This window comes from Salmo salar, chromosome ssa01 (assembly GCF_905237065.1).
Source record: "Salmo salar chromosome ssa01, Ssal_v3.1, whole genome shotgun sequence".
Classification (NCBI taxonomy): Eukaryota; Metazoa; Chordata; class Actinopteri; order Salmoniformes; family Salmonidae; genus Salmo; species Salmo salar.
In genome coordinates, this window is record NC_059442.1 from 12,283,907 (window position 1) to 12,302,967 (window position 19,061).

General features: G+C 44.1%; 1 protein-coding gene across 4 annotated transcripts in view; it reads right to left on the bottom strand.

Annotated features, from left to right (window-relative positions):
* qkia (QKI, KH domain containing, RNA binding a) overlaps positions 1-19,061 on the bottom strand; it is a 104,017-nt gene that overhangs the window by 59,565 nt on the left and 25,391 nt on the right. For all 4 annotated transcript variants that reach the window (XM_014126319.2, XM_014126141.2, XM_014126225.2 and 1 more), the window contains exon 2: positions 15,597-15,739. In XM_014126319.2, the coding sequence (XP_013981794.1) occupies positions 15,597-15,739 (143 nt within the window). The remainder of the gene's footprint in view (positions 1-15,596; positions 15,740-19,061) is intronic.

Here is a 19,061-nt window from a genome sequence, read left to right on the forward strand (position 1 = left end):
GTTTGTCTTAACCGCAGCTGTGGATGGGAAAAGAAGTGGAAATTAGATCATGGCGAAGGGTCTCCGAGTGTATTGGGGGGCTTAGCAAGGATAAGCACAAAGAATATGAAAATCGAGTTGTCACTAGAGGATTGTAAATGAGCAACACTTCCTTTTTCATACAGTAAGACGTGAGTGCAACAGGAAATGTGTCTACCTCAGGCACTGCACTGAGTGGTGACATATTTCCCACCAATCGTTCAGGCACCCTGGGCTATTATGCCACAGCTCACATATTGGCCCGTTCCTCTTACCAGGGGAGACGTGAGTATGTGGTCTATTGTAACATATTTACATATGCAGAGCATGATTACAACCTATGCCCATGCGCTGTAGACATCTCTCTGAGACATGATTGGCTGGCTGGAAAACTCCACCCAGCAGAAGTGACCTTCAAAGCACCCCAGATCCAGACAAACTCAGCTACTGGTCTGTTCAATCGCTGGGCATCTTTAGAGTTCAATAGCATTACACGTCCATTTTTCAGAGATAACCATGTATGCATTAATCAATCAATTATACTTTTCACCAATCAAACTACATAATGGTAATCATTTATTTGAAAGGAAAATCTATTAACAAACTGGGTAAATCAGGATGTAGCCAGGCCAGGGGAGATGAATGCATATTCAATACGAGTGTGTTCATGCATCGAGTTATCCAGCTTGTTTTGGCAGATTTCACAGGGCTACAGAATAGTCTTTTTTGGGACTTATTTTATTGATCAACAACATTTGCATAGAAGTAGCTTTTATAAAAGTGCGCGCTGTCTCTAAGTAGTAATGATGTCATTACGAGGCAAAAGGGGTGCAGCCAGGAGTCAGTTCACAGAGGTAACAGAGCATCTTTGGGAGAGACGTGAGAGATTCTGTGAGGGAATAAAGTTTTGGTAGCAATCAGCTTTGAAAGCAGCATATTTTGCATTATGGTTCACCATAATATCACAAACAAAGCTCCTCCCTTACTACATACTGTCTCCCAGGTGACAGTTTGGGTTTTAACCTTCATTCATTCATTACTACCGTTTTCCTCACCTTTGCTATGCACAGTGCCCCCACAACCACCTTATTCCTCAACAGACTGGAGCAGAGAGGGCAAGGCAAGAAGGGCCTTCTATGCCGCCAATTCTTTTAAATAATTGACATCCCATAATTAGTATCTGGCAACAACTATAATACGCCAATCAGTTGTAGAACCCATTTCCTGGTTGTGAGGTCTGGGGTCCACTCACCAACCAATAACTCACAAAATGGGACAAACACCCAATTGAGACAGTATGCAGAATTCTGGAAAACCTACAGTCAGTGTACAACTTAAAACACCAAATAATATGCTGAGCAGAATCCAGAAAAGACTGGTTAAATCCTACAACCACCTAAAGGAAAGTGATGCCCAAACCTTCCATAACAAATCCATCACCTACAGAGAGATGAACCTGGAGAAGAGCCCCTAAGCCAGCTGGTTCTGCGCTCTGTTCACAAAACACAGACCTGATAGAGCCTCAGGACAGCAACACAATTAGACCCAAATTATGAGAAAAAACTAAGAACCATTGGACACACTAGAAAGAACCAACCCAAAAACAGCTAACTGGACTGCTACCTTTCCCTAAACAGAGAGTACACAGCAGCAGAATACATGACCACTGTGACTGACCCAAACTAAGAAAAGCCTTGACTACTGTATGTACAGACTCAGTGAGCATAGCCTTGCTATTGAGAGAGGCCGCCGTAAGCAGAGAGAGAAGACAAGCTATGTGCACACTGCCCACAAAATGAGGTGGAAACTGAGCTGCACTTCCTAACCTCCTGCCAAATGTATGACCATATTAGAGACACATATTTCCCTCAAATTACATAAACCCACAAAGAATATGTGTGTCATGTTTAATCATGTTTACTGTTAATGCCTGTTAGGGCTAGGGGGCAGTATTGACACGGCTGGATAAAAAACGTACCTGATTTAATCTGGTTACTACTCCTGCCCAGTAACTAGAATATGCATATAATTTTTGGCTTTGGATAGAAAACACCCTAAAGTTTCTAAAACTGTTTGAATGGTGTCTGAGTATAACAGAACTCAAATGGCAGGTCAAAACCTGAGAAGATTCTGTACAGGAAGTACCCTGTCTGACCATTTCTTGAACTTCTTTGCCATCTCTATCAATTACAAAGGATCTCTGCTATAACGTGACACTTCCTACGTCTCACATGGTCTCTCAGAAGACGGCAAAAAGCTGAATCGTGGCTTTGCAGGCTCTGGCTGAAACAAAGTAGTGCGTTTGGGTAGTGGCTGGTTACAGTACTGTGAGACTCAGGCTCGTGCCCGCGTCGACCGAAAGCTTTCTTTTCCTTTGTCTGTTTACCTAAAAGGATATTCCCGGTCGGAATATTATCGCTTTTTTACGAGAAAAATGGCATAAAAATGGATTTTAAACAGCGGTTGACATGCTTCGAAGTACGGTAATGGAATATTTAGATTTTTTTGTCACGAATTGCGCCATGCGCGCGACCCTTATTTACCATTCGGATAGTGTCTGGAACGCACGAACAAAACGCTGCTTTTCGGATATAACGATGGATTATTTTGGACCAAACCAACATTTGTTATTGAAGTAGCAGTCCTGGGAGTGCATTCTGACGAAGACAACAAAAGGTAATCAAACTTTTGTAATAGTAAATATGATTTTGGTGAAGGCTAAACTTGCCGGGTGTCTAAATAGCTAGCCCGTGATGGCTGGGCTATGTACTTAGAATATTGCAAAATGTGCTTTCACCAAAAAGCTATTTTAAAATCGGACTTATCGAGTGCATAGAGGAGTTCTGTATCTATAATTCTTAAAATAATTGTTATGCTTTTTGTGAACGTTTATCGTGAGTAATTTAGTAAATTGTTAGTAAATTCCCCGGAAGTTTGCGGGGGGTATGCTAGTTCTGAACGTCACATGCCAATGTAAAAAGCTGGTTTTTGATATAAATATGAACTTGATTGAACAAAACATGCATGTATTGTATAACATAATGTCCTAGGGTTGTCATCTGATGAAGATCATCAAAGGTTAGTGCTGCATTTAGCTGTGGTTTGGGTTTTTGTGACATTATATGCTAGCTTGAAAAATGGGTGTCTGATTATTTCTGGCTGGGTACTCTGCTGACATAATCTAATGCTTTGCTTTCGTTGTGAAGCCTTTTTGAAATTGGACAGTGTGGTTAGATTAACGAGAGTCTTGTCTTTAAATAGCTGTAAAATAGTCATATGTTTGAGAAATTGAAGTAATAGCATTTCTAAGGTATTTGAAAATCGCGCCACTGGATTAGACTGGCTGTTGCGTAGGTGGGACGAATTCGTCCCGCCTAGCCCAGAGAGGTTAATGCCAGTCTGTGTTTTGATCATGTTTACTGTTAATGCCGGTCTGTGTTTTGATCATGTTTACTGTTAATGCCCGTCTGTGTTTTGATCATGTTTACTGTTAATGCCGGTCTGTGTTTTGATCATGTTTACTGTTAATGCCCGTCTGTGTTTTGATCATGTTTAATGTTAATGCCCGTCTGTGTTTTGATCATGTTTACTGTTAATGCCCGTCTGTGTTTTGATCATGTTTAATGTTAATGCCCGTCTGTGTTTTGATCATGTTTACTGTTAATGCCCGTCTGTGTTTTGATCATGTTTAATGTTAATGCCCGTCTGTGTTTTGATCATGTTTACTGTTAATGCCCGTCTGTGTTTTGATCATGTTTACTGTTAATGCCCGTCTGTGTTTTGATCATGTTTACTGTTAATGCCCGTCTGTGTTTTGATCATGTTTACTGTTAATGCCGGTCTGTGTTTTGATCATGTTTACTGTTAATGCCCGTCTGTGTTTTGATCATGTTTACTGTTAATGCCGGTCTGTGTTTTGATCATGTTTACTGTTAATGCCCGTCTGTGTTTTGATCATGTTTACTGTTAATGCCGGTCTGTGTTTTGATCATGTTTACTGTTAATGCCCGTCTGTGTTTTGATCATGTTTACTGTTAATGCCCGTCTGTGTTTTGATCATGTTTACTGTTAATGCCCGTCTGTGTTTTGATCATGTTTACTGTTAATGCCGGTCTGTGTTTTGATCATGTTTACTGTTAATGCCCGTCTGTGTTTTGATCATGTTTACTGTTAATGCCGGTCTGTGTTTTGATCATGTTTACTGTTAATGCCCGTCTGTGTTTTGATCATGTTTACTGTTAATGCCGGTCTGTGTTTTGATCATGTTTACTGTTAATGCCCGTCTGTGTTTTGATCATGTTTACTGTCCGTCTGTGTTTTGATCATGAGAGAGACACACAGACAGAGGCCCGTCATGCCTGCTCTCGTTCTCTAACCTGGGCCCGTCAGGCCTGTTCTCGTTCTCTAACCTGGGCCCGTCAGGCCTGTTCTCGTTCTCTAACCTGAGCCTTAGTTTTCTGTGGTAAAACATTTTTCTACCATGTGAGCTAATTAACATAACCCTACGCTAGGGGGACTAAGGTGGGATAGGAGGTAGGGATAGGAGTAGAATATCTTTAAAATAAGAAAAATATTGTAGGGAGGAGAGGGGTGGTGGGATGGAGAGGGGTGGTGGGATGGAGAGGGGTGGTGGGATGGGATGGGAAGGGGGGAAATGAGACTTAATTCTAGACTTGACATCGTCACATCAAAGCTCAAGGGAAGACTTCAATGCTTCCTTCTAAGCACATCCCAGCATTTAGTGCCTAATCTGGTTGCCTTTGATCATTTTGTTTGGGGGGTTTATTTGGGGTTGCAGTGGAGGAAGTGGGCTGACATGCAAAGGTGTTGGGGGGTGGAGGAAAATAGAGGATCAGCTTGGTGCAGAGGTCAGAGTTCATGGACTCTAATATGCAAAAGTAGGGGAGAAATCCCAATATGCCACAGAGCAGAGAGTGTAGACATTACAGCCCAATCACATCTCAGGAGGAGTCACAATAAGACTTGGGGTAATAGTTGGGGTAATATAATATAATACTACATTGACAGACCATGCTTGCAGAGGTCAACAGGAACAACTCAAAACACGGTCTGTACAAAAAGGCATCTTGGATACCCCTGGACAGATTTAAAACGGTATTCAGTACACAAAAACTTTTACAGTCAATGGAATATTACACTGCAGAAGTATGTGGGACTGGTAGGACTTTAGTGTGTAGAATGTTACAGGCAGTCATGGGTGTATTTGTGAGTGAAGGGTGCGTTTGCATGGGTGAAGGGTGCGTGTGCATGGGTGAAGGGCAAGTAGATTGGGAGTGAGAGAGCACTTATCAGGGGTGGGTGTGTGTGTGTGTGTGTGTGTGTGTGTGTGTGTGTGTGTGTGTGTGTGTGTGTGTAGGCCGAGGGAGGGAAAGTGAATGATTGTGCTGATAGCAATCAGGATGGTGGTTGGGATGAGAAGTGACTCCTGAGTCATGTTTAATCCATGTCTCTGTCGCCCCAGTCCCTCTCTCCATAGGTCCATCAAGGTCTCTGTTGCCCCAGTCCCTCTCTCTCCATAGGTCCATCACTGTGTCTCTGTTGCCCCAGTCCCTCTCTCTCCATAGGTCCATCACGGTCTCTGTTGCCCCAGCCTCTCTCTCCATAGGTCCATCATGGTCTCTGTTGCCCCAGCCTCAGGAAGAACCTGCTTCTCTTATGACTCATCTCTCTCTCTCTCTAGTCTACACCACAGGAACCATACATACTGAGGACACCTTGATCTCTTTTCATCAGGCCTTCTCTGATCACCAAAACCTAACCCACTGTACCTAGACTTGGATGTGTTTTGGGCAGTGATTGATCATAATCTTTACGTACAGTACACAAATCCTCCTCTACAATCTCCATCCTCATCATGAGAAATGGCTATCAACTGGAGCTCCATTTAATAACATGACCTAATCAATCTGTCCCTACCAGCCCATATCATCTCCAGTTCCATTAGTGTGGTGCGTAGCCATGCCCAATGACTTCTGGGGGCTTGGAGATCCGTTCCAATCTGTTGAATAATGACATGCCCCCCACGAGGGCTCGCTTAATTACTTTCTCTGTAGAGGGCCCAGCCCAGCCCGAGGCCAGCGCACCTGACAGCCTACCACCCACTCGCTCACTCTCCCTCCTGGGTCCCATGAGCACTTCTATTACTGACCCTTGATGAGCACTAGTCACAGATGGGCACTGAAAAGGTCACACTTCATGTAAACTTCCAAGTAAAAAGGTGAGGCTGGATTGGTGCTCTTCAGCCCTGCATCTGACAGACAGAAAGATGGATGGACAAAAACTGTCCAGAAAATACCAGAGGGAGTCAACATTTGTGCTGACTTGGGGAATACAGGGGGTGAGTGTGACTGTACCATCACACTAGCTAGCCCCTGCAGGTTGTAGTGAAGTGTATGTGAAGTGTGAAGTGTATAGTGAAGTGTGAAATGAAATGTGTAGTGAAATGTGAAGTGAAATGTGTAGTGTAGTGAAATGTGCAGTAAGTGTGTAGCGAAGTGTGAAATGTGTAGTGAAGTGTGAAATGAAGTGAAGTGAAATGTGTAGCGAAGTGTGAAATGTGTAGTGAAATGTGCAGCGAAGTGTGTAGCGAAGTGTGTAGCGAAGTGTGTAGCGAAGTGTGTAGCGAAGTGTGAAATGTGTAATGTAATGTGTAGTGAAGTGTGTAATGAAGTGTGAAATGAAGTGTGAAATTAAATGTGAAATGTGTAGTGAAGTGTGTAGCGAAGTGTGAAATGTGTAGTGAAGTGAAATGTGCAGTGAAGTATGTAATGTGTAGTGAAATGTGTAGCGTGTAGTGAAATGTGCAGTGTAGTGAAATGTGTAGTGAAATGTGCAGTGAAGTGAAATGTGTAGTGAAGACCATGGAGCAGAAAGGCAGAGGTGACAGTTGCAGCATGACCTTGACTCTTCATTAGGGGTGATGAGGAGAATTGGCACACCAGAGAGGTGTGTCGTGTTGTGAACGCCACCGTTTTCACCGTCTCCCCCCTCCCTCTCATCTCCTCTTTCCGAGGAAGAGATGGAAACGTAACAATGGAGGGAGGATGGGCCAAGGCTGCCATAAGTCACTTACCTCAACTTCTACCTCACCTTCTGTCTCCCCTCCCCTTTTCCCCTCATTCTCTTCACCCTGGTCACCATGGATAAAGGACACCCACTTGTCGCAGCGTTCTCTCAGACACACTCAGACCACCGAGGTGTTGCGGCAGGCTTCTTGTCCACCTGCCAAAAGAGTGTCCTCCGTGACCTCTAATTAATGTCCCTAGCAGCGGCGCTCACAGAGGTAAATCACCTCCCCCGACACATGGACTGACGGACATGGACACACCCAGACAAATCCCCAGTTTAACTGGATAGGACACTGGCACTCTATTCTGCATTATTTCCCTCAGAGCTTTTCCCTGCAGCCCCCAGTTGATTTATGCTGAACGGGTGGGTTTTCCATTGATGTAAATGAATTGCGACACGTTTGATTTGTAAAAAGCCATCTCAGACTAGATTTCAAGACGTGTTTAGTGTAAACTGTTGTTACAAGGAGGGGGGCTCAGGGGGGGGGGTAGGTTGTGAGAACGTGTCATCTCCACAAATAGAAGATCTATGGAAAATCAAAACAGACACAAACCATCGTCAACGCTATTTAACAGTGTTTATTTTTTATTTTTTATTGAAATGCTGAATCTGACATTTGGTGGCCACAGTCCAAACATGTTCAACGACACCGTATGGGGCATAAATCATAAGAAACATCTACAAAAACTGACTAAAGCGAAAGCGACTTCCCCAAAATAATCTGAGCAAATGGTCTACCACAGTAGGAGTCATACTACCCATAAAACCGAGCAGTCAAAACACAGAAATGGTTCCAAATCGGTTTTCCACCACTTTACCCATTGTGAATTTTAGGGGGCTGTGTTTCGTGTAAGCTTAACCTAGCGTGACATTTTGAGTGTACTTCTCTCTCACACAAGGGTAACATTTATCAATATTTTTGCCTGTATTTACCCCCCAAAAATGAAATGTAATTAGCTGCTAATGTGGCGATTATAACAGAACTACAAATGCCTATAAAATGCTTCACGTCACTCACCAGGTTCATGCCGATCTGGACGAGACTGCCGAATCAAGGCAAATGTAAGAATCTAATGTTAGATAAATTAAGTCATTCATAAATTGGCTAAAGTTCTTTAAAATGGACAATTCTGTTAACTTCTATGGGCAAGCGTCCCACCTACTCAACAGCCAGTGTAATCCCGTGGCGCGTTATTCAAATACCTTAGAAATGCTATTACTTCAATTTCTCAAACATATGACTATTTTACACCATTTTAAAAACAAGACTCTCGGTAATCTAACCACACTGTCCGATTTCAAAAAGGCTTTACAACGAAAGCAAAACATTAGATTATGTCAGCAGAGTACCCAGCCAGAAATAATCAGACACCCATTTTTCAAGCTAGCATATAATGTCACATAAACCCAAACCACAGCTAAATGCAGCACTAATCTTTGATGATCTTCATCAGATGACAATCCTAGGACATTATGTTATACAATACATGCATGTTTTGTTCAATCAAGTTCATATTTATATCAAAAAACAGCTTTTTACATTAGCATGTGACTAGCATGTGACTAGCATTCCCACCGAACACTGCCGGTGAATTTACTAAATTACTCACGATAAACGTTCACAAAAAACATAACAATTATTTTAAGAATTATAGATACAGAACTCCTCTATGCATTCGATATGTCTGATTTTAAAATAGCTTTTCGGTAAAAGCACATTTTGCAATATTCTCAGTAGATAGCCCGGCATCACAGGGCTAGCTATTTAGACACCCAGCAAGTTTAGCACTCACCAAAGTCAGATTTACTATAAGAAAAATGTTATTACCTTTGCTGTTCTTCATCAGAATGCACTCCCAGGACTTCTACTTCAATAACAAATGTTGGTTTGGTCCCAAATAATCCATTGTTATATCCAAATAGCGGCGTTTTGTTCGTGCGTTCAAGACACTATCCGAAAGGGTAAATAAGGGTGACGAGCATGGCGCATTTCGTGACATTACCGTACTTCGAAGCATGTCAACCGCTGTTTAAAATCAATTTTTTATGCCATTTTTCTCGTAAAAAAGCGATAATATTCCGACCGGGAAAGCCTGTATACGTACAAAGAGAGAGAAAATAAATACATCTCGTTCCCTCGTGCACGAGCGTGAGTCTCAGAGTACTCTGACCAGCCACTATCCAAACGCGATAATGTGTTTCAGCCAGAGGCTGCCTCGATATCATTCAGCTTTTTCCCGGGTTCTGAGAGCCTATGGGAGCCGTAGGAAGTGTCACGTTACGGCAAAGATCCTCAGTATTCAATAAAAAGAGCCAAGATGAACAACAACTTGTCAGAGAGGGCGCTTCCTGTTTGGAATCTTCTCAGGTTTTTGCCTGCCATATGAGTTCTGTTATACTCACAGACACCATTCAAACAGTTTTAGAAACTTTAGGGTGTTTTCTATCAAAAGCCAATAATTATATGCATATTGTAGTTACTGGGCAGGAGTAGTAACCAGATTAAATCGGGTACGTTTTTTATCCGGCCGTGTCAATACTGCCCCCTAGCCCTAACAGGTTAACCATCTTGGGCAAGTTTTAAATTTAGCAGATGTTATTGCGGGTGTAGCGAAAGGCTTGTGTGCCTAGCTCCAACAGAGCAGTAGTATCTAACAAAATCTCATATGTATATACTGTATTCTATTCTACTGTATTTTAGTCAATGCCACTGATTTGCCGAAGGGAGGGTGGGGGAGAGCCGTGTAAGCATAGTGGTGATCCAGTGTTTTACCAGAGCGAGTACTACAGTCAATGTGTTGCTATAACTTTGGTAGCGTTTTCCTCAAATTTTCTTTGTTAAAATCCCCAGCTACAACAAATGCGGCCTCAGGATATGTGGTTTCCAGTTTTCATAAAGTCAAGTGTAGTTCCTTAAGGGCCGCCGTAATATCGGCTTAAGGGGGAATATACACGGCTGTGACTATAACCAAAAGATAATTCTCCTGGGTGGTAATACAGTGGGCATTTGATTGTGAGGTAATCTAGGTTGGTTGAACAAAATGAATTGAGTTTCTCTATGTTATCACAATCACACCATGAGTAGTTAAACGGGAGGCAGGTAGCCTAGTGGTTAAGAGCGTTGGGCCAGTAACCGGAAGGTTGCTGGATCGAATCCCCGAGCTGACAAGATAAAAATCTGTCTTTCTGCCCCTGAGCAAGGCAGTTAACCCACTGTTCCCTGGGCGCCGTGGATGTTGATTAAGGCAGTCCCCCGCACCCCTCTATTTCCCTTATGAAAAATAGACCACCGCCCTTCTTCCCAGAAAGTTCTTTATTCCTGTCTCTGAGATGTACTAAGAACCCAGCTGGACGTATGGAACGGGGACAGTATATCTCGAGAGAGCCATGATTCCATGAGACAGAGTATGTTACAGTCCCTGATGTCTCTCTCGGAGGAGATCCTCTCCCTGAGCTCGTCTACTTTATTGTCCAGAGACTGAACATTAGCCAGTAATATACTCTAAAGTGGTGGACGGTGTGCCCGGCAGCATCTTGGAGCAGCCTCTGGAATAAGTTCAGTTGCGCTGGGGTGTACGAACAAAGGATCCAATTCACGAAAGTTGGATTCCTGGTCGTAATGCTGGTGAGTTACCACTGCTCTGATATCCAAAAGTTATTTCTGGCTGTATGTAATAACACAGAAAATGCTCTGGGCTAATAACGTCAGAAATAACACACAAAAACGAAATACTGCAAAGTTGCTTAGGATATAGAAGCAGAGCTGCCATGTCTGGCGGCGCCATCTTTGAGGTAGAATTACTGTCATGTTATTGATGCCAAAAAAAAAAAAAAAAGATTTGCACCTTTTCTATTCCAGAACCAATGGGTGTGCCTGAGTCTTGTCACCTCTCAACTAGGTCAGCCGTTTCGACCTGGAACACTATTCTCCTGCTCTGGTCTGGTTCAGTCATTGCAGAAAGTCCTGAAGGGCAGGGGTGTGTGAAGGGTTTTGTCCCAGCCCAGCTCTAACACCTGACTTAAATAATCTACATACCGAATCACAGCGATAGGCTATGATTTGTAATCAGGTATGGGCTGTAACAAAAGCTTATACACACACACCTGCCAAACAGTTGTTCAGCCGTTTAAGTCATTAATCTGAACAATTTGTGGGGGGGGGGTTTATCTAACGTATGCTCCACTCTCAAGCTGAACTTGTTGACTGATGCCATGGCGGGAGCAGCTGCAAACCAGAAGACTGCAGCCAAGGCAGCACTGGCCCACACCTGCCCTGTATGTCGGGTGAGTAGTATTGGTTGGTACTGTATGAAGCATTAGGTTTCTCTCCATCTGTAGGCTATTGTACTGGCCTGTGAGGTACAGTCACATGTAGAAGTTTGTTGCATCTTATTGCATTTGTGTCAACATTGAATTAAGATTGTTAACTTCCTACATTTTGTACTTGACCTTCATAGATGCAGACCCAAAGACATTCAAGCAAGCGTCCCACTCTCAAGTGGAGCATGCGTATTTGACCACTAGGCTTTAAGGTTATTATGACGAGTCCTCTGTGGGGCTCAATAAGGAGAAAATGGTAGGCATCTTCTGCTTCCAAACGCATAAACAAGAGCCCATGCCGATTGTTGATATATCATTGCGCTTTTGAAGGGGGAAAAAAAACGCTGGGAAGTCATTTGAGACGCTCAATTGGAGACATTTTGCTTCAAAAGCCACAGTAATAACCTGCAAATTAAGACTGGGAGAGTACAGTCGCTCAGCACGCCGATCAAACAGCTGTTTCCTTGCCGACCGGCTCCGGTTGCTGCCACCGCAGAGACCTAATAAAATGTAAACATCAACACCATGACAACAGCAGCACCACTGGTAGACAACAGTAAAGTTGGAGATGGACACACCAGACAGACAGCACGTACTAGTGGGGTAGGAGAGGGGACCGATAGGCTTATTTCACCACATTGTGGTGGCAGGTATATGAGAACAGTCTTGTATTGAATCATTCAATCCCAACAATAACTGATGCTGGATGGAATCAAGAACTAGTCATTCAACTCATTAAGACCAACAATCAAGACACTTCTATGCATCAATGAACAAACATCCAAAGCACACTTAGGCAACACACACACACACACACACACACACACACACACACACACAGTGCTGGACATCATGGCAGCCAGAGGACCTATAGGGGAGACAAATGGCTCCTTCAAAAAGAGCCCTTTCCAGTTGGCCTTGTTTTCCAGACCAGTTGCTCAACCGCCTACATCCAACAGGGTGTCCTATTTCATAGCCTCAGCAGGCAGGCAGCCTAGAGCAGGTGGGGAGGGCTAGTCAGACTCCCACAATCCCCTACTACACACACACACACAACCCATTGGGCTGTCCAGGCGTGTTGGGGGCATCACATGGTGTTAGTAAACAACGAAGGAAGTAACTGTGTTTGAAGGTCATAGAAAGAGGTGACGTGTCTCCAGGGCGGGGCGTCACCCTGTCCTCACCTGCAGTCGCCTCTGAGTGACATGATGCCGCACTTCCGAAGTTTACGCACCGATGACATCATCAAACAACTACCTTTCCACACACACACACACACACACACACACACACTCTCGACCGAGCTCTCTCACCTCAGCATGCATGTCCTACGGTAAGAGAATTAGAACACGGACGTCTTGGCAGGACAAGTTATTTTGGTGTAATTGACATGCTGCACTGCAGCAGAGGACCAAGACAATCTAATTACTTAGTACTGGGAAGAGGAAACTAAGAAAGAGAGGAGTATGAAAGAGTGGAAGGAAAATGGTGAGAAAGAGTCTGCCACTCCTTGGACAAAAGCGGACAGGTGTGGGAACTGGGGAAGATGATGTGAAAATGGGGAACGTGAGAAGGGGAGGGTGGTAAGGAGACTTCAGTGGCAGCAGCTGTGTGCGGTGCTAAAAACTCAATAGGCGGACATGGAAAGCAGAACCCTCGTCTTGGGAGTTTGGAGCAGTCTAGAAACGCTAGGCTAGACAGCGCATCCCAAATGGCACCCTATTCCCTATACAGTGCACAACTATAAAAGGAAAAAGGGTGTAATTTGAGACGTAGATGCAGAGTACGTAGCCGGCCTTGAATCCTCAACACGTCGGGGGAAAATCTGAGAAATCACCCGAAAAGGTGAACGGGAGGAGGAGAAAATTCCCTCGGCTAATAATTATCTTTACAGTATCCTCAGAACAGCACGGAAAAAGATGGGATTTCTCAATGGTGACTGATTATTTTATCTCGATTTCTCGGGTACAAGAACATATTTTGTCAGAGAAGGGAGAGCTCATCTGGCCTAAAAGAGAAAATTAGACACCCTTTGCTAGACCCTTGCATCAGAACACAACCCAGCTTCATCCCACTTCTCTCTAAGCTAACAGCTAATGCTAGGTTATATAAATACAAATGCTAACATATGCAGCTAAGAAATCTCTATGAAACATTAGCAAAACAATGAATATCTCGCAACAGGAAAGCTAAGTGGTTGCCATGACAGCTATACTCATTAGGCTTACACAATATTTATGCTGTCGTTTGAGGTCAGAGTGACTCAGGCTGTGCTCTTCTGTTGACTACCATCGGCGTAGTTTTCCAGACATGCAAGGCCGCCTAATAAGAGAGTGACTCTAACCTAACGCTGCAACTCCATTACAGCAGAGACAAATCTCATGTTGGTCTTGCATCCCTCTGGTTTCAATCAGGTTTTCTATAAATAGCCTCAACGATTTTACCTTTTTTTACATTTCTATTAAGTTACTGCCTTAATGACCTGACTGGTGTTGCATATGAGAGAGAGTGAAAGAAAGAGCGCAAGAGAGAGAAAAAGAGAGGATGCCCGGATGTGTTTTTAAAGCACGTCCCACCATTCCAGACGGGTCTCCTGTGCAAACGGGAAAGCTGCCATTCAGCCTCCCCATGTCAACTAGCTTAGGGGTTATAGGGGGTGCCGTCCATACACCCCCCCCCCCAGAGTACATCTGGATGTATATCTGGTGAATTTAAGTCTGGATCAAATCAAACTTTATTTGTCACATGCGCCAACTACAACATGTAGACTTTACAGTGAAATGCTTACTTACAAGCCCTTAACTCTTCTTGAACTGCATTGTTGGTTAAGAAAATATTTACCAAATAAACTAAAGTAAAAAGAATAAAAAGTAACAGTAACATAACAATAACGAGGCTATATACAGGGGGTACAGGTACTGAGTCAGCGGGGGTACAGGTTAGAGGTCATTTGTACATAGTCCGGTGGCCATTTGATTAATTGTTCAGCAGTCTTCTGGCTTGGGGATCATGGTTGAGGTTGAGTTGGACTGGCTGGACTGGGTGGGGGTCCCTGGTGCCCTTTATCACCTACCCTGGTGGGAACTGGTGCCCTTCCCACCCACCAGGCAAAACTCCACACACTGTGTACACACATTCTCCTTCATCAATACCATGGCCCCAACCCCCAAAGCAAACACTATAACCTCCCCTCTACAGCGTCAGTCTGTGCTCCTACCCAGGCCTCTGTGTCCTTGCAGTGTACTTACTCTATACAGCTACAACCCTCTCCGTCCAGTCTAGTCTCAACTCTGGATGCTTTCAAGGGCCATTCAGGGAGTCCAATGGTGAGCCTTCCATTTTCTACCTCCCCGTGTATTTTTGGAAAGGTTGTTTTCAACACCGTCCCTCTCCTAACCCCCTCTCCACCTGCTCCTCTGCCCATTTGGGTAACTAAATCGTAAACAGCTGGTAGCGTCCTGTTTTCCTTGTGGAGGCAACTCATTTAGCCGGGTGGCCACAGAGTAGAATTCACCTTCAATGATACCACCACTGGTGGAGCAAATTTGTAGCATTCAATGCCATTCTGTGTAGTAAAACAGGTTTCAATGCATTTTACGATAAGGTCTACACTTGTTGTATTCAGCGCATGTGACAAAGTTTGATTTGATTTCTGTGCAGCAAAGCAGGTTTCAATGCTGTGCAGTGCAGTAGGTTTCAATAGTGTGCAGTAGGTTTCAATACTGTGCAGTGCAGCAGGTTTCAATGTTATTCTGTGTGATAACAAGGGATAGTAGGGAGAAAATAGGGACCGAGGGAGAGGGCGCGAGGACTCCTTTGGCCTTCAGTGACAATGTAAGGCTATAAACTACCATTACCCCCCCCACCTGTCCTCCCCCCTCTGCATGTGGGACATGGAAAGCAGAAGAGAGAGAGAGAGAGAGTGAGCCACCAGAGAAAACTCTATAGCTCCTGATTTACTAGGTACATTATGATCTATTTGTTTGAGCAGGGCCACCAAACCGCTGACGCCTTGTCATCACAGGCAAGGACAAGGTGAACTTGGTGGTAGAGACAACTGACAGGGTTAAATCTGAATGTAACAAGGAGCCTGTGTGTGTGATGTGTGGTATATAAACATCTACGCAGATATGTAGTGTGTGTGTGTGAGAGAGAGAGACATGTCTTACATCAGGGTACTCTTTTAGAGGCACAAAGAGCTTTTCCTGCAGATGAATGATTGGCCCCAGGGCCTCGGGTAATTCCAGAGGGTGTTTGTCTACAGGTCCGTTGGCTGTGTCGTTGTACATATCTTTCCTCACTCTGTTGATCTCTGAAACACACAAGCACAGACAACACACGGTTAGAGGAGTGGATGCAGAATTACCCACACAAAAAACACACTTGAAAGGCTATGGAAAAGTCAAGACAACGGCACTAGAAACAAAACTAAGCAAATGGGTACGAATCGGCGTGAAATGGCACACAGATGGGTAGAAATGGTAGGATCAACTGTAAGCTTCCCCAAACTTGAAACTCATGAGCTGCCTAGGGTCTTTATCATAACGCCCATTAACAGAATTCTTAAGTGGGCAAACAGGAGGTTGTGTGAGAGAGAAAAAAAACAGGAAATCAAATGCCCGTCCAACTGATTCGTTCTGGCGCCAGCTGTGCGTTGAAAAGACGGTGAAGTACATATTTTTGGTTGAAAATATGTTAAAAAGGGATGTTCCGGGAGTGGTGTGGCGTATGAGGGGTTAAAGCCAACCCCCAGTGTCAGGTGGCCAGTGGTGGTTGGTCTAGTTAAATAGTGTGTAGGGAGCAGCTGCAGAGGGAGCATAGGACAGAGGGAGTGAGCTAATCGTTCAGGGGGAGAGGTCTACAGCTCAGATCAGCCTGTCAGATAAAACAACAGACGAGGCCATGCAGTCAGTTGATCTCCAGCGGGCATGTTGAGACAAGGCATTCATATATGAAAAAAATTGGCTGATAGCCTTTTACGGATGCATTCGTACCAGCGTTTAATCCACCAAAAAGGACAATTATTTGTCCTGAAGGGGGCGCTCTTTACATGGCTATAAGTCTATCTGCCTTGGCGCTACAGCAAGACCGGACACTATACCCCAATGCAACTACACCAGTCAGAGGAGAGAACCACTGAACTAACCGTTACTACTTCTACGGTGAGCGCTGAGTAGATGGAAGCTTGCCAGCTCAATAGTGCCAGAAATGCACACTGGCCACATACTGTTTACGTGAAGTGTCATGGTAGGATGTCACGTGTCGTGACAAACAATGGACGCTATGCCTAAATGTAAAGCAAGCATCATGCTAAGAACGTTCAATTCTGTATTAACTTTGACGTTACCGCCCTTTAGTGAAGCCAGCCAAATCTGGTGTTATATTTGCTCTTTTTGTGAAGGGTATTCCTCAAGCGCTGTCATTCAAAAGTTTTCAGAGACACTAACAAAACATAGCAAGTTACGAATTTTTGATGTGTGGGTTTCATTATCATTTGTCAGGGACTGGTCCAAATTCAAAGTTTCACCAGACTCATTTCCATGACGAGTGCTAGCTAGCTAGCCAGCTAACTACCCAGGTAGCAATGAGGATTCGGACCAGAAGCGGCACTCTTCCAGGGGACAGGAACTGATTGAATCGGCCCGGAATCGGGTGTCGGACTCAGCCCAGAATCAAAATGGCCCAAATACATCGGGTCGTTTCCGTCTACCAGAATTCAGCCGACTTTGCCGGCATCTTACTAGAAATCGGCCCGATGCAAATTTAAATAAATGTATACAAAATTACCAGATTTAGTCATTTTAAATATTACAATTATACATTATAGGCATATAAATTATACCCATCCACCAAAAGGAAACACCGTACACCTGGTGACTGCATTTGCGCCCGCAGGAATCGCTACAGAGCGATGGGACAAGGGCCAGCCAAACCCTCCCCTAACTCGGACGACACTGGACTAATTGTGCGGCGCCTCATGGGTCTCCCGTTCGCGGCCGGAACGGGTATCAAACTAACATCTGTAGCAACGCAGTTTGCACTGCGATGCAGTGTCTTAGACCGCTGCACCACTCGGGAGGCTCCATCCAAAGTTAATACTTATCAACTGCCTTGCACAAAGTATAAAAATACTTCTTAAAACAGGACTCTTAAATTATGTAAATGTTAATTATATTTTTTGATCAAGGTAACAATGAGAAAATATGGAAAAATAAATAAATAATGAAATGTTAATTATATAAAAAGCAGCCAAAGTAATACATTTGGGCCAGATAACTCTGACCAGAATAGGCCCGAGCTCAATCCCTGCATCCTAGCCATAAGTAATACTGCCAAATCAGCAGTGCCCTGACTCTCAGCCGGAATGGGCCCAGATCCACTGTGTTAGCTGGGTAGCTGTGTGAGTGTACTAGACACCGTTCACTGAGGATCAGCGCTAATCCAGGATCCTTGGAATGGCCCTACGCTAAACGTTTACGGTAACCATTTTAAGCATCAACTTGAATGAGGTAGGGACAAAGACTGTGCACTGGGCAACACTTGGGGCGAATAGCTAAAAACCAATTCAGAGCCTAGGCACATTTTTTCTGGAATCAAAACAGTTTATCCTCCTTTCACTAGAGTAACAGTTTTTCCATAAAATAAAATTTTAAAAAAAACAGGCCGATATATCGGTTGTTTGTGAATATTTCCATTCTAAAAGCTGATCCCCAAAATCCCATAACGGTCGGGCTCTTTGGACAACCATTGGAAAGCAGCATGACCACTCTTCCTATGTCCGGCCTTGACTGACACACCTCTCCATTGGGCCCCGAAAAGTGACTATTTATTTTATTACACAACCACCCTTTCTTAAAAATAGTGTCAGTACACTGATCCCAGGACAGCTTGTCAATGACTAGCCCAAGGTATTTGTACTCCTCCACTATTGCAATGAGCTCACCTTTTATCAGTGATGGTGTGTGCATGGTAGTGTTCCATGTCCTTTGTTTTATGTATTTAATATTAGATGGGATGACACACAGACAGACAAATCCTTCAGAGCCGGTCCGTGCTCCGTCTCATCCCCTAAAGGCTGAGGGAACAGCGGCCATCTGAGGGAACAGCGGCCATCTGAGGGAGAGGGGTGGAAGGTAACCTATCTGGGGAGGGCCTCAAAAAGGCATGGCTTCTATTTAAGCCTCCTCATGAGAATACTCTGTCAATACCTGACCCCGAATGACAGGGGAGGGAAATCACCTCTACAGCATAACCTTCAAGGTTAACACCAAAAACCACAGACTCGAGTGCACCAACTTGTGTTTTCTTTACATTTTAATTTTTATCCCCTGACAAGGGATTGACAGGTTGTAATTGATGAGGTTTAACACCCACACAATCAAATGTGATTAGGCACGTCTGGCATGCAGCTGGGTAGAATCTCTACAGTGGGAAGCATCTGGGGGATGCACAAGGTGGGGCTGGGTACACACACCTAACCCAACCTTCCATTACAACATAAATATTCCTCCATGGGTCACAGAGTGTGCAGGCCCAGGTCAGACCGCTGAGATCACATAACTTCTCCCTATTAGCATGACTTCGTGAAAAATCTATTCATCTGTCGATATATTAATGGGGGGAGGCGGGACTGC